This window comes from Lithobates pipiens, unplaced genomic scaffold (assembly GCF_037356315.1).
Source record: "Lithobates pipiens isolate NorthernLeopardFrog02 unplaced genomic scaffold, aLitPip1_a1.2 Scaffold_13, whole genome shotgun sequence".
NCBI classification, from domain to species: Eukaryota; Metazoa; Chordata; class Amphibia; order Anura; family Ranidae; genus Lithobates; species Lithobates pipiens.
Window position 1 is genome coordinate 541987286 of NW_027507718.1, and position 24356 is coordinate 542011641.

General features: G+C 43.4%; 2 protein-coding genes across 3 annotated transcripts in view; one reads left to right on the forward strand and one right to left on the reverse strand.

Moving 5' to 3' along the window:
- Nucleotides 1–23802, forward strand: part of LOC143975791 (chymotrypsin A-like) — a 36177-nt gene extending 12375 nt beyond the window's left edge. Inside the window, exons 1-7 of one of the 2 annotated variants that reach the window (XM_077478321.1) lie at nt 17488–17596; nt 18683–18786; nt 19958–20037; nt 20522–20600; nt 21488–21668; nt 21804–21937; nt 23592–23802. In XM_077478321.1, the coding sequence (XP_077334447.1) occupies nt 17545–17596; nt 18683–18786; nt 19958–20037; nt 20522–20600; nt 21488–21668; nt 21804–21937; nt 23592–23753 (792 nt within the window). In that variant the 5' untranslated portion in view covers nt 17488–17544 and the 3' untranslated portion in view covers nt 23754–23802. Of the gene's footprint in view, nt 1–17487; nt 17597–18682; nt 18787–19957; nt 20038–20521; nt 20601–21487; nt 21669–21803; nt 21938–23591 lie in introns of those variants that run through there. The other variant, XM_077478323.1, reaches the window with a different exon arrangement.
- Nucleotides 690–11707, reverse strand: LOC143975790 (chymotrypsinogen A-like). The gene is made up of 7 exons (XM_077478320.1): nt 11645–11707; nt 10300–10403; nt 4620–4699; nt 3867–3945; nt 2820–3000; nt 2550–2683; nt 690–900 (listed from the first exon to the last, which is right to left on the reverse strand). The coding sequence occupies exons 1-7, from the start codon at nt 11694–11696 to the stop codon at nt 739–741; spliced, it is 792 nt and encodes a 263-aa protein (XP_077334446.1). The 5' UTR covers nt 11697–11707; the 3' UTR covers nt 690–738.
- Nucleotides 23803–24356: the final 554 nt, after the last annotated feature.

The window sequence follows — 24356 nt, forward strand, 5'->3', positions numbered from 1 at the left end:
CCTGCTTTATACTTCTCCGCAATTTTATCCCTGACCTGTCTGGTGTGTTCCTTGGCCTTCATGTTTGTTCATTAAGGTTCTTTAACAAATCTCTGAGGGCTTCACAGAACAGCTGTATTTATACTGAGATTACATTACACACAAGTGGACTCTATTTACTAATTAGGTGGCTTCCAAAGGCAATTGGCTCTACTAGATTTTAGTTAGGGGTATCAAAGTAAAGGGGCCTGAATACAAATGCCCCCCTCCCATACTTTTCACATATTTATTTTGAAAAACATTTATCATTTTCCTTCCACTTCACAATTATGTGCCACTTTGTGTTGGTCTATCACATAAAATCCCAATAAAATATATTTACGTTTTTGGTTGTAACATGAGAAAATGGGGAAAATGTCAAGGGGTATGAATATATATTTTTAAAGGCACTGTGTATATATTTATTTTTTCTTGGTTTAGCCCCTATATAACTTTTAGTTTGCCCCTTTTCAGCTTTTATTAACATCTTCTTTCCCTTCTCTTTTCAACTATTATTTTACTGCAGATTTCTACTTCGCTTTTTTAGTGTTTTATTAAAAAATGGATATTAACCTTTTTTTTTGTATTAATTTTTTTGTTTCATTTGTTTAATATGTTTCTTTGTTTATTTTGTGAATTTATGGATCTCAGGAAAACCCCACAGCCATATATTATTATAAAAGTTACTTTATTGAGTATCAGAAGGACATTGGATGGTATTTAGTTGGCGGCGACAGTCTGGTCCACCCAGGATCTGAAAGAGGTGACGCGGGCGTAGACTCCGGGATAAGATGGAGAGCAGGTGCCGAGTCCAAAGGACACAACACCGGTCAGGGTCCAGGCTCCGTTCTTCTCACACACAAGGGGTCCACCCGAGTCACCCTGAAAAGGAACAAAACCAGAAATGATAGAAGAGTTCTCATGGTGATGAATGTATGTGTGACATCTCTGGTCCGCATTTCTTACACAATGGGGTCATGAAATTATATCATCTACGTATCTCAACCTGAGTGTGGGCTCAGTCCTGTATATATAAATGGGACCAGTATTTGGATAGCAATGTGGTTCTAAATCTTGTCTTTTGAGGTGAACATACATTTCTAAGAGAAGCCATCATTGGTGGTCAGTATTATATTGAGTCTGCTGGGTGTAAAAGGAATGTAAAGGCATTTTTTGTGTGGAAAGGTTGAACCCCTTGTCAAGTTTTTTATTGCTGTCTTTGTACCCATTGGAGACACCCCCTCCCCTTTTTTCTGGTTCCCTGAAACAACAATTGATGAGAAATCCAATATTTTAGAGTAGTCACCAGAACAAGAGGTGATGGGAAATCCTCCAATGGGGACAAATGTTCCTATGACAATGCTCTGAGATGGGAAATCCATTCACTTTGATGAGATTTCCTCTCACTTCCTGTTGCATCTCCAGGACAGGAAATGAAAGAAAATCTTCCCAGCAGGACACAGGCAGCAAATAATACCCAATTCACCAACAAGTGATCCGATGTGAGTATCAACTTGTAAGGGATCCCTTGAACCATTTACCAGTTCACTCCCACGTCACAAGCAGGTCAGCCAGTGAGTAGACCAGTAGACAATTGCATGAGACTTATGTGGATGTCAATCCATTTTTATTAATTTGTGATGGAGTGGTTAAGGATTAGAACTTCTGTCAGGTTTTCATTGCTATTTAGGGCTCTACTAGAGAGATTTCCCCTCACTTCCTGTTCAGCTGACAATGTTTCCCCAGACAGGAACACAAACAGGAATACAAATCTAACAGATGTCCTGTCCTCCTCTCATCATAGTCTCCTCCTCATAGTTTTTTATTTTTTCTGTCTCTGTTGTCTTCATGTTTAGTAAACTGTTTTCATCAAGACAGAAATTGAGGGGAGATTTCAAAAAATGGAGCCATGAATAGAAGTAAAACTCCGACAGGGCTTCTAATCCTTCCCTACTCTATGCGAACTTTGAAACTAAATAAAAAACATTGTTGGACATACATTTTAAGATGTCCTTCTATCATAATTGCCAATTTTTGGACTTTGCATGGCCCGCGTAAGGTCATCTACACCATGATGGCACTGCTCAACCACAAAGCCAAGCCCAGTGCCATCTTATATGTTCTTTTACAAAAAAAAAAAAACATTGTTGGACATACATTAGCGGGTCTCAGAGGAGAACTTGAACTCGGGAACGAAGCATGAAACATTAATATGAACCATTAAGGAGCCTAAAAGAACCCCTCACCACTCAACATAATGTAGAAGATAATTCACCGGATGAACCAGAACATGGGACCATCAATGGTGGAGAGAATCATTCAGTATTTACTCATCAGTACTCATTAGAATTGATATAATTTTCAGTCCTAGAATAATATATATTTTACTCTATGAATGATTTGTTAGGATACATAGACTCTTCTGCCTCATATAAAATGAACCAACTGCATCCTTAAGCTATTGTTCTGTTCAAAATTGTGTAAAAAAAAATGCTAACACTGGTCAATAGAAAATCTGTAGATCATCGTACCATGCAAGAGGTGGCACCGGAGGCACCGGCGCAGATCATGGAGGATTGAATTTTGGTTCCGAAGTATCTCCGGCACTGACTGTTGGTAAGAAGAGGAAGGGCTGTCTGCTGGAGTTTAGCTGGCTTAGCTTTTGCTAAGAGAGAAAGGGAGAAGAAATATATAAGCTCTAGACATCTTTATGCACAACCCTCTGCAGGAGACCACGTTTGTACTCCCAAGTGTTAATCGGGTAACACTTTTGTATTTTTTTGCTATTCTAACCCCCTTACTGGCAGCATCCGTGTATCCCCATCCGCTGGTGAGGCATCTTTCTCCCGCATTGAAGACATCAGAGGAAGCAGCGAGACACACAGGAGACACGCGGTCATTGAGGGTGGCAGGACTGGAAAGCTTGATCAGAGCGATGTCGTTGACAAAGGTCCTGGCGTTGTACTGCGGGTGACTGAAGAACTGAGAAAAGTTATAATAAGGATTCATGTTTTTATAGATTTTCATAAATCAAAATCTTCTTCTGAACTTGTAATAATTGTCCCTCTGAACCTTCTCAGTTTGTAGTTTAATCTGCTTACTTGTCATCTTTTATCCTCCTATTAACATACTGAGAGTTGTCTCCACCGACATCATATGTTATTTTAAGTGGAAAAAGTCCCCGGTCTAAACAGTGATGGAAGTACCAGAACTCCATGTCACTTGTAAATCAGAGGAATCTCAGCTGACAAATTGAACACTTACGTTGGCCATGCCACTGCTTTAAACAATGGGACACAAGGGGGGTAAGCATCCTCAGCACACCAGCTGTGGTTAAACTATAAATCCCACGAGGCATTGCAAGACTCTGACAGCCACTGACATGTCTCCCCGGGGGGCTGAGGCATGATGGGATTTGTAGTTTCACCACATCTAGAGATCCAGAGTCGGCTACTTCCTGGCTGGATGATGATAATGGATGTACTCCAGCCAGGAAAAAAGGCGAGCTCTATCCAGCTTGCTACAGCTTCTAATGCACATTGTATGAAGCTCACAGTGTTCAGTGAAATCAAAGGAAGAAATTACAGTCAAGCCTGAAGAGAAGGCTGGAGGTCTACTTTATCTGCTTTCCTGCTTCGGGAGTGAAGAGGAAATGAAGCCTCATTTATAAGGCCACTTGTAGTCTTTAAATGTAATAAGAAATAAGTCTGCCCACCCATATATACATATATATCACTATATTCTCTACATAGGAAGAAAGCTTAGAAGACACAATGATGATGCTGATCACATTCTCACATCTAAAACACATAAAAAATTGGAGTTCTCCTTTAGTAATAAGAACTTACTCTGCCGACAGACTTGACCTGGATGGGCTCAGCATTGGATAAAAGGTCAAATTCACCCAGGACCACAAGGTCAGAAGATCTGGAGGGAAGACAAACATGGTAGGTCATTGGTAAACAGTTGGGTATCGTGGTAACTATGGTTTTCAAACGTAACCATATTTGCTCCATACATGGGGAAATTCCTGGCAGTGTCACAGTAATATGGTAATAGGTCAGAGTCTATACTACTCATACTATCCACATCCTTCTACATTATACAGCCCCCTACCTTCTGCATCTTGTAATAATGTGAATTAGCAGTCAGCTGTAAATTGGATATATGTCTCTATATTGTATCTGATCTATAAACCAGAGGCACTGGGTGCACATTTGAAAAAAAATATCTTTATTTAGGATGACTCTGGTCTACAAACCAGAGGCTCTGGGTGGACAGTCAGATAAATGGCTCTAAATTAAGGATGTGTCTGGTCTATAAACCAGAGGCTCTGGATGGACAGTTGGATAAAAGTTTCTATATTTAGGATGTGTCTGGTCTATTAGCCAGAGGCTCTGGATGGACAGTTGGATACATTTCTCTATATTTAGCATTTGTTTGGTATATAAACAAGAAGCTCTGGATGGACAGTTGGATAATTGGCTCTTTATTTAGGATGTGTCTGGTTTATAAGCCAGAGGCTCTGGATGGACAAATCCCCAGTAAAGCATTGCAGTGAAAGTTGACCCCGCAGTAGAATATTATCATATAAGACTCACATGACTTCACAGTGGGCAGCAGTGACAACCCAGAGACTGTTGATGACGGAGCCGCCACAAAAGTGGAATCCAGTGCTGTTCTGTGGAGGAAGAGTCATGAGGTCATTGCTTTATATATAGAGATTATTTCACCTACCCCATTAAGATTCTCCCCCCATAGAAAACTGAACAATGTTGAAGTTACAGAGGGGGACCACTTAGGCCTGGTGCAAGGAAGCTTTACAAAGCCCCAATATTCATCACTTGGGTTTTCTAGAAGACAAATGCAGAGGGAAGATTCAAGGTACATAGATGACATTACCAGTCTCTAAAACTGAACTCCAGACAGTTATAAAATACTCCAATTATTGTAAAATCGAAGTATGTATCTTTCGTGGAGAAAATGCTGCTCCGTTTTCCCTTTAATCCTGATCACTGGGTTTTTCATGGAGAAGAGGACCATCTATTCTGGAGTCAGGCGTGCTGCTAACACTGGAAGAAACCTAAAGCAGCACCTTCAGCCCTCCTATTGTTATTATTTATCCATGCCAGCAAGACAGTACAGGCATACCACATTTTTAAGTACACAATGGGGTTTATTCACTAAAGCTGGAAAGTGAAAAATCCGGCTCATGTCTGCATAGAAACCAATGAGCTTCTAACCTCAGCTAGTTCAGTTAATCTTTGGTAATAAAACCTGGAAGCTCATTGGTTTCTATGCAGAAGTGAGCCTGATTTTTCACTTTCCAGCTTTAGTAAATAAACCCCCATTGTGTACTTAATAGTATGCCTGTAGACTTTTCTTTTATTGGAATCTAGGTCCATTTTAACCACTTTCAGACCGGACCATTTTGCTGGTAAATGACCAGAGGTCTTTTTACACTTTGGCACTGCGCTGCTTTAACTGGTAATTGCGCGGTCATGCAATGTTGTACCCAAACAAAATTTGCGTCCTTTTCTTCCCACAAATAGAGCTTTCTTTTGATGGTATTTGATTGCCTCTGCGATTTTTATTTTTTGCGATATAAACGTAAAAAGACCGCAAATTTTGAAAAAAAATGATATTTTCTACTTTTTGTTATTAGAAAAATCCAATAAACTCAATTTTAGTCATACATTTAGGCCAAAATGTATTCAGCCACATGTCTTTGGTAAAAAAAAAGTCAATAATTGTATATTTATTGGTTTGCGCAAAAGTTGTCACATCTACAAACTAAGGTACGTTTTCTGGAATTTACGCAGCTTTTAGTTTACGACTGTCTATCTCATTTCTTGAGGTGCTAAAATGACAGGGCAGTACAAAACCCCCCCAAATGACCCCATTTTGGAAAGTAGACCCCCTAAGGAAATTGATAAGAGGCATGTTGAGCCCATTGAATATTTTATTTTTTTGCCTCAAGCGATTGAATAATGACAAAAAAAAAATTTTTTTTTTTTTTTTACACAAAGTTGTCACTAAATGATATATTGCTCACACATGCTATGGGCGTATGTGAAATGACACCCCAAAATAAATTCTGCTGCTTCTCCTGAGTACGGGGATACCACATATGTGGGACTTTTTGGGAGCCTAGCCGCGTACAGGGCCCCGAAACCAAGCACCGCCTTCAGGCTTTCTAAGGGCGTAAATTTTTGATTTCACGCCTCACTACCTATTACAGTTTTGAAGGCCATAAAATGCCAAGATGGCACAAAACCCCCACAAATGACCCCATTTTAGAAAGTAGACACCCCAAGCTATTTGCTGAGAGGCATGTTGAGTCCATGGAATATTTTATATTTTGCCACAAGTTGCGGGAAAATTACAAACTTTTTTTTTTTTTTTTTTTTTTTCACAAAGTTGTCACTAAATGATATATTGCTCATGCATGCCATGGGCATATGTGAAATGACACCCCAAAATAAATTCTGCTGCTTCTCCTGAGTACGGGGATACCACATATGTGGGACTTTTTGGGAGCCTAGCCGCGTACGGGGCCCCGAAAACCAAGCACCGCCTTCAGGCTTTCTAAGGGCGTAATTTTTTGAGTTCACTTCTCACTACCTATTACAGTTTTGAAGGCCATAAAATGCCAAGATGGCACAAAACCCCCACAAATGACCCCATTTTAGAAAGTAGACACCCCAAGCTATTTGCTGAGAGGCATGTTGAGTCCATGGAATATTTTATATTTTGCCACAAGTTGCGGGAAAATTACAAACTTTTTTTTTTTTTCACAAAGTTGTCACTAAATGATATATTGCTCACGCATGCCATGGGCATATGTGAAATGACACCCCAAAATAAATTCTGCTGCTTCTCCTGAGTACGGGGATACCACATATGTGGGACTTTTTGGGAGCCTAGCCGCGTACGGGGCCCCAAAAACCAAGCACCGCCTTCAGGCTTTCTAAGGGCGTTACAGTTTTGAAGGCCATAAAATGCCAAGATGACACAAACCCCCCCCCCCCAAATGACCCCATTTTAGAAAGTAGACACCCCTAAATTTAGGGGTACACTAGTGAGACTAGGTAATAAATGGCGGGTGCCCTGAAACTATAAAAAAATAACTAACCAACCAGCGTCACCTGTAACAGTTATATGGTGATCACTGGTGAAAGGGTTAACTAGGGGGCAATCAGGGGGCTTTATGCGGTAGTATATGGGGGTCCCTGGCGCTATAAAAAGCTGCGGCGAACCTAAATACCTACCTGCCTAACTAGCGTCACCTGTGACACTAATACAGCGATCAGAAAAACGATCGCTTATTAGGCTGGGTTCACACTGGAGCGATGCGGGAACGCCACGAATGCGCGGCGGGTTCCCGCATCGCATGCCTCCCGGCGGCAGTTCACACTGCCCTATGCGAACTGCTGGGAGTGTCAGTGAAATGTTAATGACACCCCCAGATCAGTTCGCATATCGCAGTGCGATCTGCAAACTTGGATCGCATGGTGTGAACACCCATGCGATCCGATTCTGCTGCGGACCAAAAAAAGGGTCCCGTGCGAGTTTGCGGCGGGTGCGGCGGGTGCGACACGAATTCAGCCATACTATCTGTATAGCTGAACTCGAATCGCACAGAGATCGGATGTGATTTGCACTGCAGTGCGGTGCGAATCACATCCGTTCTCATAAACCGCTGCAATGTGAACCCAGCCTTAGTGACACTGGCGACGGGGGGTGATCACGGGGTTAAACCTTTATTGGGGGGGTTAGGGGGGTACCTTAGAACTAAAGGGGGCTAACCCTAACTGCCCTAACAGTTATTAGTCACAAATGACACCTGCCGGGTGATCAGGGGGTTAAACCTTTATTAGGTAATAAATGGCGGGTGCCCTGAAACTATAAAAAAATAACTAACCAACCAGCGTCACCTGTAACAGTTATATGGTGATCACTGGTGAAAGGGTTAACTAGGGGGCAATCAGGGGGCTTTATGCGGTAGTATATGGGGGTCCCTAGCGCTATAAAAAGCTGCGGCGAACCTAAATACCTACCTGCCTAACTAGCGTCACCTGTGACACTAATACGGCGATCAGAAAAATGATCGCTTATTAGGCTGGGTTCACACTGGAGCGATGCGGAAACGCCGCGAATCCGCGGCGGGTTCCCGCATCGCATGCCTCCCGGCGGCAGTTCACACTGCCCTATGCGAACTGCTGGGAGTGTCAGTGAAATGTTACTGACACCCCCAGATCAGTTCGCATATCGCAGTGCGATCTGCAAACTCGGATCGCATGGTGTGAACACCCATGCGATCCGATTCTGCTGCGGGCCAAAAAAAGGGTCCCGTGCGAATTTGCGGCGGGTGCGGCGGGTGTGGCGGGTGCGGCGGGTGCGGCGAATGGCTGAACTCGAATCGCACAGAGATCGGATGTGATTTGCACTGCAGTGCGGTGCGAATCACATTCGTTCTCATAAACCGCTGCAATGTGAACCCAGCCTTAGTGACACTGGCGACGGGGGGTGATCACGGGGTTAAACCTTTATTGGGGGGGTTAGGGGGGTACATTAGAACTAAAGGGGGCTAACCCTAACTGCCCTAACAGTTATTACAGTCACAAATGACACCAATGCAAAAAAAAAAAAAAAAAAAAAAAAAATGACATTGGTGTCACTGTGACTGGGGGGCAGGGGTAATTGGGGGGGTGATCGGGGGGTAAAGGGGGGGTGTGAGTGTGCCTGGCATGTTCTACTGTGTGTGGGATGTGTTGGTGCAACTCACTGATCCGCTCTCCTCCGTGTCGGAACGAAAAATACCGACACGGAGGAGAGAATACATCACTTCCTCTCCTGTGTTTACATTACAGGAGAGGAAGTGATGTCACCGGGGATTTCCATTCGTCGGGAGCGATCGCGAGGGGGTGGCCATGAATGAATGGCCGTCCCCTCGTCCGGGATCGCTCCCGAACGAAAACCGACCGCCGCAGGCACCGGGCGGGGGCCCGATCGGGCCCCCGACCCGCGGGAGGCAAAGCACGTACATGTACGTGCTTATGCCTGCCCGTGCCATTCTGCCGACGTACATCGGCGTGAGGCGGTCGGCAAGTGGTTAAGGAGGTTTCCGTCCCTTGAGGACAGAAGTTAGAAGAATCTCTGCATACTCTCTCCACCAGGCATGTACTGGCCATCGGGACTATCGGGAGTTTCCCGGTGGGCCGATGGCTTAGTGGGCCACTTGATGTAAGGGGGCTGCTGATGGGACACTCTGATGTAAGGGGGCTGCTGATGGGACACTCTGATGTAAGGGGGCTGCTTATGGGACACTCTGATGTAAGGGGGCTGCTGATGGGACACTCTGATGTAAGGGGGCTGCTCATGGGACACTCTGATGTAAGGGGGCTGCTCATGGGACACTCTGATGTAAGGGGGCTGCTCATGGGACACTCTGATGTAAGGGGGCTGCTCATGGTACACTCTGATGTAAGGGGGCTGCTCATGGGACACTGAAAATGTAAGTGGGCCGGTCTGGAAGAAGTCTAGGGCCAAATTTCTGTGCCAGTCCAGCCCTGCTCTCCACCTTTGATCTTTGGATAGTGTCTACCTTCTCTGATCACATTGATCATCTTCTAGAGCAGTGATTCTCAACCAGGGTTCCGTGGAACCCTAAGGTTCCTCCAGAGGTTGTAGGGGTTCCTTCAGCATTGGGCAATTTCTGCCTCTCAGATAACTTCCCACTCACACCATTGATCTTTTTAGCTATCTGTAAAGAGGTAATTCTTCCCAATGACCACAAGTGTATGGACCATTGTTCCCACTGACCAACCATGAGTTCAAATTTTTAGCAGGGGTTCCCCCGAGACCGGAGAACTATTTCAAGGGTTCCTCTGTGTTGAAAAGGTTGAGAAAGGCTGTTCTAGAGACTTCTAAATGCCATCTCCTACTCCTGTATATTCTTTGTTGGGAGACATCTTATTACCTACTCGGGAGGGGTTTTTAAAGAGGGTTGTCATCTACCCCTGCCTCCTCCCACCTAGCTTTCCTAGGAGGGCTGTGTTATGTTAAATCTTTCAATTTGGAATTGACAAGTAAAACATTCACTCAGTGAAATTCTAAATTGTGTCCATGGGAAGTCCTATATCTGGGGGATGGCGGAAGGGGCATGTGTTTGAACACAATGGATGACATTCTGAGCCAACAGATCCCTAGAAATGACAATAAACCCAGAAATGTTATAATTTAGAAAGCAAGATAAGATGTGTTATGAGATCATCGTACCTGAATAGACACCTGCCATGGCCAAGAACCAGGGACGGCATTTTCACCATTCACAATCCTGGCGTTGTCGGAGATATGAGGCCTGATGGCGGGAACACCGCAACCTGAGAAAAACACGTTTTCTTATTAGGGATTAGCTGAACACCCCCTGTTCGTTTCGCACCAGAACTTTGCGTGAACTTTAGAACCCTATTAAAGTCTATGGGACTCGAACGTTCAAAATCTAAAGTGCTAATTTTAAAGGCTAATATGCAAGTTACTGTCCTAAAAAGTGTTTGGGGACCCGGGTCCTGCCCCAGGGGACATGGATCAATGCAAAAAAAGTTTTAAAAATTGTGTTTTTTTCGGGAGCAGTGATTTTAATAATGTTTAAAGTGAAACAATAAAAGTGTAATATCCCTTTAAATTTTGTACCTGGGGGGTATCTATAGTATGCCTGTGAAGGGGCGCATGTTTCCCGTGCTTAGAACTGTCCCTGCACAAAGTGTCATTTCTGCAGGAAAATAAGTCTTGTAAAATCACTCGCGGCTATACTGAATTGTCGGCTCCCCGCAATACAGAGAACAGTCATTGAAAGTCATTGATAATAAAAAAAAAAGCGTTGGGTTCCCCCAAATTCAATTACCAGGCCTTTTAGGTCTGGTATGGATATAAAGGGGAACCCCGCGTCAAATTTAAAAAAAAAATGGCGTGGAGTTCCCCCTAAAAATCCATACCAGACCCTTTATCCAAGCACGCAACCTGGCAGGCCACAGGAAAAGAGGGGGGGAAGAGAGAGCGCCCCCTCCTCCTGAACCGTACCAGGCCACATGCCCTCAACATTGGGAGGATGCTTTGGGGGTCTGTGACCCCGCAAAGCACCATGTCCCCATGTTGATGGGGACAAGGGCCTCATCCCCACAACCCTGGCCGGTGGTTGTGGGGGTCTGCGGGCAGGGAGTTTATCAGAATCTGGAAGCCCCCTTTAACAAGGGGACCCCCAGATCCCGCCCCCTCCGTTTGAAATGGTAAGGGGGTACAAAAGTACCCCTACCATTTCACAAAGAAAGACTCCTTTCAAACGTCTTTTCACTTTGCTTTCATACGACCCGTAATATAGATGAATTTTAAGAATTAAAAAAAAATAAACAATAAAATAATCAGGGCCAGGATATCATTGTTTTATCCATATTGGATGGGAAATTCATTTTTGAAGCTGAATTTAATCCTCTAGGACGGTTCTGCGGTGTGATCAATAAGATAGAGATTGCCACAAGCCTTCCACATATTCAGATCAATTTATTACGTTTTACATACGCTCTATGAATGTAAGGGTCTAGAATATTTTACTAGTACATGTACTCACCATAGGTTCCGCTGAGCAGGACAAGGCAGGACAGGACCCACAGTGTTGCCATTTTCTGATATTCTTGGATATGAGGACAATTGTAAGGTCTGTTCAGTTTATATACGCTCCGTCGGCCAATCAGGGGAGAGCTCCAGGCTTGTTATTAGGATCATTTTAGACTTCCTTATCATTGAAACCTTTAGCAATTGCGGATATTCCACCGACGTGGGCTGGAGGAAAAGATATGAAGAAACAGGTGTTACAGGAGAACGTCACTCATCCAGACTCTCGCCGAGTGACGGAATCTACAATTTGTCCATCTATCAGAGTACGTCATTTACTCCATATTACCTAAAGAGTAGGGTTTTTTTTTTTTTTTACGTTAAGGAACATCTAAAAAAAATGTATGAATATTGTCGTTCTACACAACAGAATTTCTCACCACTAAACACACACAGGTCTTGCATTCCAAGATCTCACCAACGCTTCTCACATCTCTCCTAATAACGAATTCCTCTTCAGTTAGGACAAAATCCATCATAGACCATGGGCTCCCCTCCTCCACTTCGGCTCAGCAGTGTGGGGGATCTCACCTTTATTGAAAAAAAAAAAAAAAGCTCCAGGATACAACAAAACCATGGGAAATAATGGCACAAACCAACATTTATTGGTACACACGGTCGGAATTTCAGACAACAAATGTTCGATGGGAGTTGTGTGTAGGCTCCATCGGACATTTTCCATCGGAGTTTCCTGACAAACAAAATTTGAGATCTGGATCTCAAATTTTCCGACAACAATATTCGTTGTCGTAAAATTCCAATCGCGTGTACACAATTCCGACGCACAAAGTTCCACGCATGCTCGGAATCAAGCAGAAGAGCGTCACTGGCTATTGAACTTCATTTTTCTCTGGCTCTTTGCAGGTGTTGTACGTCACCGCGTTCTTGACTTTCAGAATGTCCGACAACATTTGTGTGACCGTGTGTATGCAAGACAAGTTTGAGCCAACATCCATCGTAAAAAAAAAAAAAACATGGATTTTGTTGTCGGAAAGTCCGATCTTGTGTACGGGGCATGAGGCTGGGTTGACACCACTGCGAATTGGATGGGTGGATTGTATTTAGCCGGTGGCCGATTAAGGGTCAATTTACAAAGCAAAGCAGATTGCTGCAGCTCATGCATTTTTGCGTGCGTTGTTGAGCATGTTGTGGCATACTGTGATAGCTAGCTCGTTCAGGCCAAGGCACAAAAAGCTTATGTTGAATCTTAGGCTCGGTTCACACCTAAGACGTATCCGTCTCCCAGCAGGGGTTTGGTGCGTGCTGGTTCCCCATTTCAGGTCCGATTTCAGCCCTAACTTTGGGCTGAATACCCACCTGAAACAGACCAAAAGAACCAGCTCCATAGAAAAGCGGTCAAAATCTCCTGCTATTGCGAATTGGATGTAGGGATCTTGCATCCAATTCTCAATGGTGTGAACCCGGCCTTATGCCGCGTACACACGACCGGACTTTTCGAGGGACTAGGTATGACAGACTTTCGACGGAGTTCTGACAGAGTTCTGACGGACTTTCCGAATGAACGGACACACACAATCACCCCAAAGTCCGACGGATGAGAACGTGATGACGTACGACCGGACTAGAATAGCCAGTAGCCAATAGCTGCCCTCGCGTCGGTTTTTGTCCGTCAGACTAGCATACACACGAGCGGATTTCTCGGTAGGAACTGGGTCCGGCGGAGTTCCAGCGGAAAAATTTGAAACATGTTGCATTTCTAAAGTCTGTCAGACTTTTGCAAATCAAAAGACCGCTGCAGCCCCACACACGATCGAATGGTCTGCCGGAATCATTCCGTCGGACTTTTGATGTTGAAAAGTCCGGTCGTGTGTACGCGGCATTAGAGTATTTCTGTTTAATTAAACATACTGGATTACACTATGGAAGTTCTATTTTATTTTTAATGTGTGGAACCGCTAACCGCAAGCATATCAGCAATACCAGGAGTGGATGAGCGGGGCAGTCCTGTTGGTGGGAGAGAGACCCTGGCCACAGGTGCATTTGATCTCCTTAAAAAAGAGATCAATCCATCTGGTTAGTTTTTTTAATGAATTTTGACAAATTTGTTAATTCCGAAATCTCCAAATTTCTGAATTGTTAAATTTCTGAAATTTCTGAAATTCCGAATTCTTTAATTTATGAAATTATGAATTTCCGAATTTCTAAAATTACGAATTTCCGAATTTATGAAATTACGAATTTCCAAATTTTTGAAATCACGAATTTCCAAAAAAAGCAAAAAAACTAATGAAACAAAACGAAAAACAAAGACATTTTTTTGTCAGTGCACATATCTAATTATTATTATACAGGATTTATGTAACTTCCAACAGATTTAGGGAGACGGGACAGTTGCGGTACAATTCAATACAATTGGGACCAGAGGGCCTAAAGGAACCTAAAAGGAAGGGGTCAAGTGATAACGAATACTGTACCTGTGGGGGATGAGCTGATGGAGAAAGTCAAAGTACAAGTTCATTAGGTGGAGGTGGGATACGTCGCTCTGAAGTGATATATTTTCAGGGATCGCCTAATAGGTGGATAGGTTAGTAGATAGTTGGAAATATTGGGGTAGGGAGTTCAAGAAGATGGGAAAGACTCTGGACAACCCCTGGAGACATGGGAGGAGGTGACAAGGGAGATATTGGTATGTGCCATTATTTCCTTTGTTATATTGTATCTTTGAGTTTCTTCTAAAAAAAAAGGTGGGATCCCTATAGTACTAAGCCATGGTGGAGGAGGAAAGCCCATGGTCTATGGTATAATTTCTTCTAACTGAAAATTAATTAGTTATGGGGTCCTTAGGAGACATGTGAGAAGTATTGGTGAGATCTGGAATCCAAGAATTCTGTGCGTTTATTTGTGAAAAATTTATATTATTGAACCATAAGATCCATTGATTTTGGAGATGTTCCTCATCTTCAATAATATCCACTCTTTTTTGAATATAAGAGATAAAACCAACTTATCTATAGAGATAAAACGTTTCCCATACCATTTGTAGTTAGTCGTCAGTACCTCATTTTTTCAAGGTCAGTGGGGGGCTTTACAGGTCCTGTGTTGCTGTCTCCTTCATCTCTGCTAAATGATGTCACACCAGAACTATGCAGGCACTGTGGGGGGTGGAGATCTATGCAGGCACTGTGGGGGTGGAGGTCTATGCAGGCACTGTGGGGGGTGGAGATCTATGCAGGCACTGTGGGGGTGGAGGTCTATGCAGGCACTGTGGGGGGTGGAGGTCTATGCAGGCACTGTGGGGGTGGAGATCTATGCAGGCACTGTGGGGGGTGGAGGTCTATGCAGGCCATGTGGGGGGTGGAGGTCTACGCAGGCCATGTGGGGGGTGGAGGTCTATGCAGGCACTGTGGGGTGTGGAAGTCTATGCAGGCACTGTGGGGGTGGAGGTCTATGCAGGTACTGTGGGGGTGGAGGTATATGCAGGCACTGTGGGGGTGGAGGTCTATGCAGGCACTGTGGGGGGTGGAGATCTATGCAGGCACTGTGGGGGTGGAGGTCTATGCAGGCACTGTGGGGGTGGAGGTCTATGCAGGCACTGTGGGGGTGGAGATCTATGCAGGCACTGTGGGGGTGGAGGTCTATGCAGGCACTGTGGGGGGTGGAGGTCTATGCAGGCCATGTGGGGGGTGGAGGTCTACGCAGGCCATGTGGGGGGTGGAGGTCTATGCAGGCACTGTGGGGTGTGGAAGTCTATGCAGGCACTGTGGGGGTGGAGGTCTATGCAGGTACTGTGGGGGTGGAGGTATATGCAGGCACTGTGGGGGTGGAGGTCTATGCAGGCACTGTGGGGGGTGGAGATCTATGCAGGCACTGTGGGGGTGGAGGTTTATGCAGGCACTGTGGGGGTGGAGGTCTATGCAGGCACTGTGGGGGTGGAGATCTATGCAGGCACTGTGGGGGTGGAGGTCTATGCAGGCACTCTGGGGGTGGAGGTCTATGCAGGCACTGTGGGGGGTGGAGATCTATGCAGGCACTGTGGGGGTGGAGATCTATGCAGGCACTGTGGGGGTGGAGATCTATGCAGGCACTGTGGGGGTGGAGATCTATGCAGGCACTGTGGGGGTGGAGGTCTATGCAGGCACTGTGGGGGGCGGAGATCTATGCAGGCACTGTGGGGTGGAGGTCTATGCAGGCCATGTGGGGGGTGGAGGTCTATGCAGGTACTGTGGGGGGTGGAGGTCTATGCAGGCCATGTGGGGGGTGGAGGTCTATGCAGGTACTGTGGGGGGTGGAGGTCTATGCAGGCCATGTGGGGGTGGAGGTCTATGCAGGCACTGTGGGGGTGGAGGTCTATGCAGGCACTGTGGGGGGTGGAGGTCTATGCAGGCCATGTGGGGGGTGGAGCTCTATGCAGGCACTGTGGGGGTGGAGGTCTATGCAGGCACTGTGGGGGTGGAGGTCTATGCAGGCACTGTGGGGGTGGAGGTCTATGCAGGTCATGTGGGGGTGGAGGTCTATGCAGGCACTGTGGGGGGTGGAGGTCTATGCAGGCCATGTGGGGGTGGAGGTCTATGCAGGCACTGTGGGGGGTGGAGGTTTATGCAGGCCATGTGGGGGTGGAGGTCTATGCAGGCACTGTGGGGGGTGGAGATCTATGCAGGCACTGTGGGGGTGGAGATCACTCTGCTTGTACTTCTGGCATAATATAACAGAATATCTCCCAATAATCTTTCTGAAGTCGGCCTAGACCACCAGCGCACTAATGGAACATCCACAACAAATCAAAGACAGAAAATGGTGCACATTGGCATTAGACTCATAAAAACTCTCCACTGACATTCAGCCAGTTAAATCCAGAAAGCTTAAACCTCTAGGTCTTGTTGGAATCTTATTCCGCGTACACACGAGCGGACTTCTCATTCGGACTGAACTCCGAAAGGACTTTTCAAACGGAGTTCCGCCAAAATGGACTTGCCTACACGCGATCACACCAAAGTCTGATGGTTTAGAACGCAATGACGGGACTAGAAAAAGGAAGTTCAATAGCCAGTAGCCAATAGCTGCCCTTGCGTCGTTTTCGGTCCGTCGGAACAGCACACAGACGAGCGGTTTTCTCAATAGGAACTGGTTCCGGTGGAAAGATTTTAAACCTGTTCCATTTCCAGGTCCGTCAGAATTGTAGAAAGAAAAAGTCAGATGAAGCCCCACACAAGATCTGAATGTCCGACAGAATGATTCCGTCGGACCTTTTCTGCCGGAAAGTCCGGGGGTGTGTACGCGGCATTAGAGTTTTATTCAATAAATGTTGGTTTGTGCCATTATTTCCCATGGTTTTGTTGTATCCTGGAGCTTTTTTTTTTTTTTTTTTCAATAAAGGTGAGATCCCCCACACTGCTGAGCCGAAGTGGAGGAGGGGAGCCCATGGTCTATGATGGATTGTGTCCTAACTGAAAAGGAATTCGTTATTAGGAGAGACGAGAGAAGCGTTGGTGAGATCTTGGAATGCAAGACCTGTGTGTGTTTAGTGGTGAAAAATTCTGTTATGTAGATCCACAATATTCATACATTTTTTTTTTAGATGTTCCTTAACGTAAAAAAAAAAAACCTACTCTTTAAGTAATATGGAGTAAATGACGTACTCTGATAGCTGGACTAATTGTAGATTCCGTCACTCAGCGAGAGTCTGGATGAGTGACGTTCTCCTCTAACACCTGTTTCTTCATAGCTTTTCCTCCAGCCCATGTCGGTGGAATATCCGCAATTGCTAAAGGTTTCCCTGATAAGGAAGTCTAAAAATTGTCCTAATAGCAAACCTGGAGCTCTCCCCTGATTGGCTGACTGAGCGTATATAAACTGAACAGACCTTACAATTGTCCTCATATCCAAGAATATCAGAAAATGGCAACACTGTGGGTCCTGTCCTGCCTGGTCCTGCTCAGCAGAGCCTATGGTGAGTCCATGTACTGGATGTTTGTAGAATACTGTATATATACTGTATATAATTTATATTTATTATTTACATATATAGATATATATAGGATCTATAGATATATATGATATATAGATATATATTATATATATATAAAATATTCTAGATACATACATTCATAGTGCGTATGTAAAACGTAGTACTTTGATCTGAATATGTGGAAGGCTTGTGGCAATCTCTATATTATTGATCACACCACAGAACCATCCTAGAGGATTAAATTCAGCTTCAAAAATGAATTTCCCATCTAATATGTATAAAACAATGATATCCTGGCCCTGATTATTTTATTGTTTATTTTTTAAAATTCATCTATATTACGGGTCGTATGAAAGCAAAGTGAAAAGACGTTTGAAAGGAGTCTTTCTTTGTGAAATGGTAGGGGTACTTTTGTACCCCCTAACCATTTCAAACAGGGGGGGCGGGATCTGGGGGTCCCCTTGTTAAAGAGGGCTTCCAGATTCTGATAAACTCCCTGCCCGCAGACCCCCACAACCACCGGCCAGGGTTGTGGGGATGAGGCCCTTGTCCCCATCAACATGGTGAGTACATGTACTGGATGTTTGTAGAATACTGTATATAATTTATATTTATTATTTATATATATATATATATATATATATATATATATATATATATATATATATATATATATATATATAAATATATATAAAATATTCTAGACACATACATTCATAGTACGTATGTAAAACGTAGTACGTTGATCTGAATATGTGGAAGGCTTGTGGCAATCTCCATCTTATTGATCACACCGCAGAACCGCGCTAAAGGATTAAATTCAGCTTCAAAATTGAATTTCCCATCCACTATGGATAAACCAATGATAGCCTTGGCCCTGATTATTTTATTTCAATTTTTTTTTTTAATTCTTAAAATTCTGCTACATTAAGGAATCGTATGAAAGCAAAAGTGTAAAGACGATAAAAAAAAAAATCTCCAAAACCCAAACAGACGTTGTGTTGTAATATATGGCGGTGTGTAACAATGTATTACTGGCAGTTATAATAAGATCGTGTATTTTCTCAGGTTGCGGTGTTCCCGCCATCAGTCCTTATATCTCCGACAACGCCAGGGTTGTGAATGGAGAAAATGCCGTCCCTGGTTCTTGGCCATGGCAGGTGTCTATTCAGGTACGATGATCTCATAACACATCTTTATCTTGCTTTCTAAACTATAACATTTCTGGGTCAATTGTCATTTCTAGGGATCTGTCGGCTAAGAATGTCATCCATTGTGTTCAAACACATTGACCTCCCCCATCCCCCAGATATAGAACTTCCCATGGACACAATTTAGAATTTCACTGACTGAATGTTTTACTTGTCGATTCCAAATTGAAAGATTTAACATAAAACAGTCCTCCTAGGAAAGCTAATTGGGAGGAGGCAGGGGTAGGTGACAACCCTCTTCATAAAGCAAAGGGGGGGAGGGGAAGGTGATAAGATGTCTCCCAACAAAGAACATCAATGAGTAGGAGATGGCACTTAGAAGACTCTAGGAGATGATCAATGTGATCAGAGAAGGTAGACACCATCCAAAGATCAAAGGTGGGGGGTATGTGGAGATTCTTCCAACTTCTATCCTCAAGGGCAGAACCTCTCTAAAATGGTCCTAGATTCCAATAAAAGAAAAGTCTACAGTGTTTCTGGTATGGATAAATAATAACAATAGGAGGGTTGAAGGTGCTGCTTTAGGTTGCTTCCAGTGTTAGCAGCACGCCTGACTGCCTAGACCAGTGATGGTGAACCTTGGCACCCCAGATGTTTTTGAACTACATTTCCCATGATGCTCATGCACTCTGCAGTGTAGTTGAGCATCATGGGAAATGTAGTTCCAAAACATCTGGGGTGCCGAGGTTCGCCATCACTGGCCTAGACAATAAGTCATGTGATCTCAAGCTGAAGGGAAATATCAGAGTCCAGAATGAATGGTCCTCTCCTCCAGGAGAAACCCAGTGATCAGGATTAAAGGGAAAACGGAGCAGCATTTTCTCCACGAATGATACATACTTAGATTTTACAATAATTGGAGTATTTTATAACTGTCTGGAGTTCAGCTTTAGAGACTGGTAATGTCATCTATGTACCTTGAATCTTCCCTCTGCATTTGTCTTCTAGAAAACCCAAGTGATGAATATTGGGGCTTTGTAAAGCTTCCTTGCACCAGGCCTAAGTGGTCCCCCTCTGTAACTTCAACATTGTTTAGTTTTATATGGGGGGGAGAATTTTCATGGGGTAGGTGAAATAATCTCTATATATAAAGCAATGACCTCATGACTCCTCCATCCTCCTTCCTCCACAGAACAGCACTGGATTCCACTTTTGTGGCGGCTCCGTCATCAACAGTCTCTGGGTTGTCACTGCTGCCCACTGTGAAGTCATGTGAGTCTTATATGATAATATTCTACTGCGGGGTCAACTTTCACTGCAAAGCTTTACTGGGGATTTACCCATCCAGAGCCTCTGGTTAATAGTTCAGACACATCCTAAATATAGAGGCATTTATCCAATTGTCCATCCAGAGCCTCTGGTTTATAGACCAGACACATCCTAAATATAGAGCCATGTATCCAACTGTCCATCCAGAGCCTCTGGCTTATAGACCAGACACATCCTAAATATAGAGCCATCTATCCAACTGTCCATCCAGAGCCTCTGGCTTATAGACCAGACACATCCTAAATATAGAGCCATGTATCCAACTGTCCATCCAGAGCCTCTGGCTAATAGTTCAGACATATCCTAAATATAGAGCCATTTATCCAACTTTCCATCCAGAGCCTCTGGTTAATAGTTCAGATACATCCTAGATATAGAAATATAGAAACAAGTTACCAATGAACTACCATGTTTGTCTTCCATCCAGATCTTCTGACCTTGTGATTCTGGGTGAATTTGACCTTTTATCCAATGTTGAGCCCATGCAAGTCAAGTCCGTCGGCAGAGTAAGTTCTTATTACTAAAGGAGAACTCCAATTTTTTATGCATTTTAGACATGAGAACGTGATCAGCCTCATGATTGTGTCTTCTAAGCTTTCTTCCTATGTAGAGAATATAGTGATATATATATATATATATGAGTGGGCAGGCTTATTTCTTATTACATTTTAAGACTACAAATGGTCTTATAAATGGGGCTTTGTTTCTTCTTCAGTCCTGAAGCAGGAAAGCAGATAAAGTGGACCTCCAGCCTTCTCTCCAGTCTTGACTGTAATTTCTTACTTTGATTTCACTGAACACGGGGAGCTTCACACAATGTGCATTAGAAGCTGTAGCAAGTTGGATAGAGCCCGCCTTTTTTCCTGGCTGTAGGACATCCATTATCATCATCCAGCCAGGAAGTAGCCAGCCTTGGATCTCTAGATGTGGTGAAACTACAAATCCCATCATGCCTCAGCCCCCCGGGGAGTCATGTCAGTGGCTGTCAGAGTCTTGCAATGCCTCGTGGGATTTATAGTTTCACCACAGCTGGTGTGCTGAGGTTGCTTACCCTCTTGTGTCCCATTGTTTAAAGCAGTGGCATGGCCAACGTAAGTGTTCGAATTCTCAGCTGAGATTCCTCTGATTTACAAGTGACATGGAGTTCTGGCCCTTCCATCACTTTTTAGACCGGGGACTTTTTCCACTTCCCCCAACTTAATATAACATATGATGTCGGTTTAAGGTGGAGACAACTCTCAGTATAATGTTAATAGGAGGATAAAAGATGACAAGTAAGCAGATTAAACTACAAACTGAGAAGGTTCAGAGGGACAATTATTACAAGTTCAGAAGAAGATTTTGATTTATTAAAATCTATAAAAACATAAATCCTTAATATAAATTTTTTCAGTTCTTCAGTCACCCGCAGTACAACGCCAGGACCTTTGTCAACGACATCGCTCTGATCAAGCTTTCCAGTCCTGCCACCCTCAATGACCGCGTGTCTCCCGTGTGTCTTGCTGCTTTCTCCGATGTCTTCAATGCGGGAGAAAGGTGCCTCACCAGTGGATGGGGATACACCGATGCTGCCAGTAAGGGGATTAGAATAGCAAAAAATACAAAAGTGCTACCCGGTTAACACTTGGGAGTACAAACGTGGTCTCCTGCAGAGGGTTGTGCATAAAGATGTCTAGAGCTTATATATTTCTTCTCCCTTTCTCTCACAGCAAAAGCTAAGCCAGCTAAACTCCAGCAGACAGCCCTTCCTCTTCTTACCAACAGTCAGTGCCAGAGATACTTCGGAACCAAAATTCACTCCTCCATGATCTGCGCCGGTGCCTCCGGTGCCACCTCTTGCATGGTACGATGATCTACAGATTTTCTATTGACCAGTGTTAGCATTTTTTTTTTTTACACAATTTTGAACAGAACAATAGCTTAAGGATGCAGTTGGTTCATTTTATATGAGACAGAACAGTCTATGTAGCCTAACAAATCATTCATAGAGTAATATATATATTATTCTAGGACTGAAAATTATATCAATTCTAATGAGTACTGATGAGTAAATACTGAATGATTCTCTCCACCATTGATGGTCCCATGTTCTGGTTCATACGGTGAATTATCTTCTACATTATGTTGAGTGGTGAGGGGTTCTTTTAGGCTCCTTAATGGTTCATATTAATGTTTCATGCTTCGTTCCCGAGTTCAAGTTCTCCTCTGAGACCCGCTAATGTATGTCCAACAATGTTTTTTTTTTTTGTAAAAGAACATATAAGATGGCACTGGGCTTGGCTTTGTGGTTGAGCAGTGCCATCATGGTGTAGATAACCTTACGTGGGTCATGCAAAGTCCAAAAATTGGCAATTATGATAGAAGGACATCTTAAAATGTATGTCCAACAATGTTTTTTATTTAGTTTCAAAGTTTGCATAGAGTAGGGAAGGATTAGAAACCCTGTCGGAATTTTACTTCTATTCATGGCTCCCTTTTTTTGAAATCTCCCCTCACTTTCTGTCTTGATGAAAACAGTTTACTAAACATGAAGACAACACAGACAGAAATAAAAATAAAAAACTATGAGGAGGAGACTATGATGAGAGGAGAAGAGGACATCTGTTAGATTTTTATTCCTGTTTGTGTTCCTGTCTGGGGAAACATTGTCATCTGAACAGGAAGTGAGGGGAAATCTCTCTAGTAGAGCCCTGAACAGCAATGAAAACCTGACAGAAGTTCTAATCCTTAATCACTCCATCACAAATGAATAAAAATGGATTGACATACATATAAGTATCGTGTAATTGTCTACTGGTCTACTCACTGGCTGACCTGCTTGTGATGTGGGAGTGAACTGGTAAATGATTCAAGGGATCCCTTACAAGTTGATACTCACATCGGATCACTTGTTGGTGAATTGGGTATTATTTGCTGTCTGTGTCCTGCTGGAAATATTTTGTTTCATTTCCTGTCCTGGAGATGCAACAGGAAGTGAGAGGAAATCTCATCAAAGTGAATGGATTTCCCATCTCAGAGCATTGTCATAGGAACATTTGTCCCCATTGGAGGATTTCCCATCACCTCTTGTTCTGGTGACTACTCTAAAATATTGGATTTCTCATCAATTGTTGTTTCAGGGAACCAAAAAAAAGGGGAGGGGGTGTCTCCAATGGGTACAAAGACAGCAATAAAAACTTGACAAGGGGTCCAATCTTTCCACACAAAAAATGCCTTTACATTCCTTTTACACCCAGCAGACTCAATATAATACTGACCACCAATGATGGCTTCTCTTAGAAATGTATGTTCACCTCAAAAGACATGATTTAGAACCACATTGCTATCCAAATACTGGTCCCATTTATATATACAGGACTGAGCCCACACTCAGGTTGAGATACGTAGATGATATAATTTCATGACTCCATTGTGTAAGAAATGCAGACCAGAGATGTCACACATACATTCATCACCATGAGAACTCTTCTATCATTTCTGGTTTTGTTCATTTTCAGGGTGACTCTGGTGGACCCCTTGTGTGTGAGAGGAACGGAGCCTGGACCCTGACCGGCGTTGTGTCCTTTGGACTCGGCACCTGCTCTCCATCTTATCCTGGAGTCTACGCCCGCGTCACCTCCTTCAGATCCTGGGTGGACCAGACTGTCGCCGCCAACTAAATACCATCCAATGTCCTTCTGATACTCAATAAAGTAACTTTTATAATAATATATGGCTGTGGGGTTTTCCTGAGATGCATACATTTACAAAATAAACAAAGAAACATATTAAACAAATGAAACAAAAAAATAAATAAAAAAAAGGTTAATATCCATTTTTAATAAAACACTAAAAAAGTGAAGTAGAAATCTGCAGTAAAATAATAGTTGAAAAGAGAAGGGAAAGAAGATGTTAATAAAAGCTGAAAAGGGGCAAACTAAAAGTTATATAGGGGCTAAACAAAGAAAAAATAAATATATACACAGTGCCTTAAAGAAAGTATTCATACCCCTTGACATTTTCCCCATTTTGTCATGTTACAACCAAAAACTTAAATGTATTTTATTGGGATTTTATGTGATAGACCAACACAGAGTGTCACATAATTGTGAAGTGGAAGGAAAATGATAAATGTTTTTCAAAATGTTTTACAAATAAATATCTGAAAAGTGTGGGGGGGAGGGGCATTTGTATTCAGCCCCCTTTACTCTGATACCCCTCACTAAAATCTAGTGGAGCCAATTGCCTTTGGAAGCCACCTATTTAGTAAATAGAGTCCACCT

What these genes read in the sequence shown, in the direction of transcription:
- LOC143975790 (XM_077478320.1), bottom strand. Translation starts at nt 11,696, where the DNA reads ATGGCAACACTGTGGGTCCTGTCCTGCCTTGTCCTGCTCAGCGGAACC. An exon ending in CATGGCAGGTGTCTATTCAG is followed by an intron (nt 4,700 to 10,299) that starts GTACGATGATCT and finishes CTTCCTCCACAG; the next exon opens with AACAGCACTGGATTCCACTT. An exon ending in GCTGCCCACTGTGAAGTCAT is followed by an intron (nt 3,946 to 4,619) that starts GTGAGTCTTATA and finishes TCTTCCCTCCAG; the next exon opens with ATCTTCTGACCTTGTGGTCC.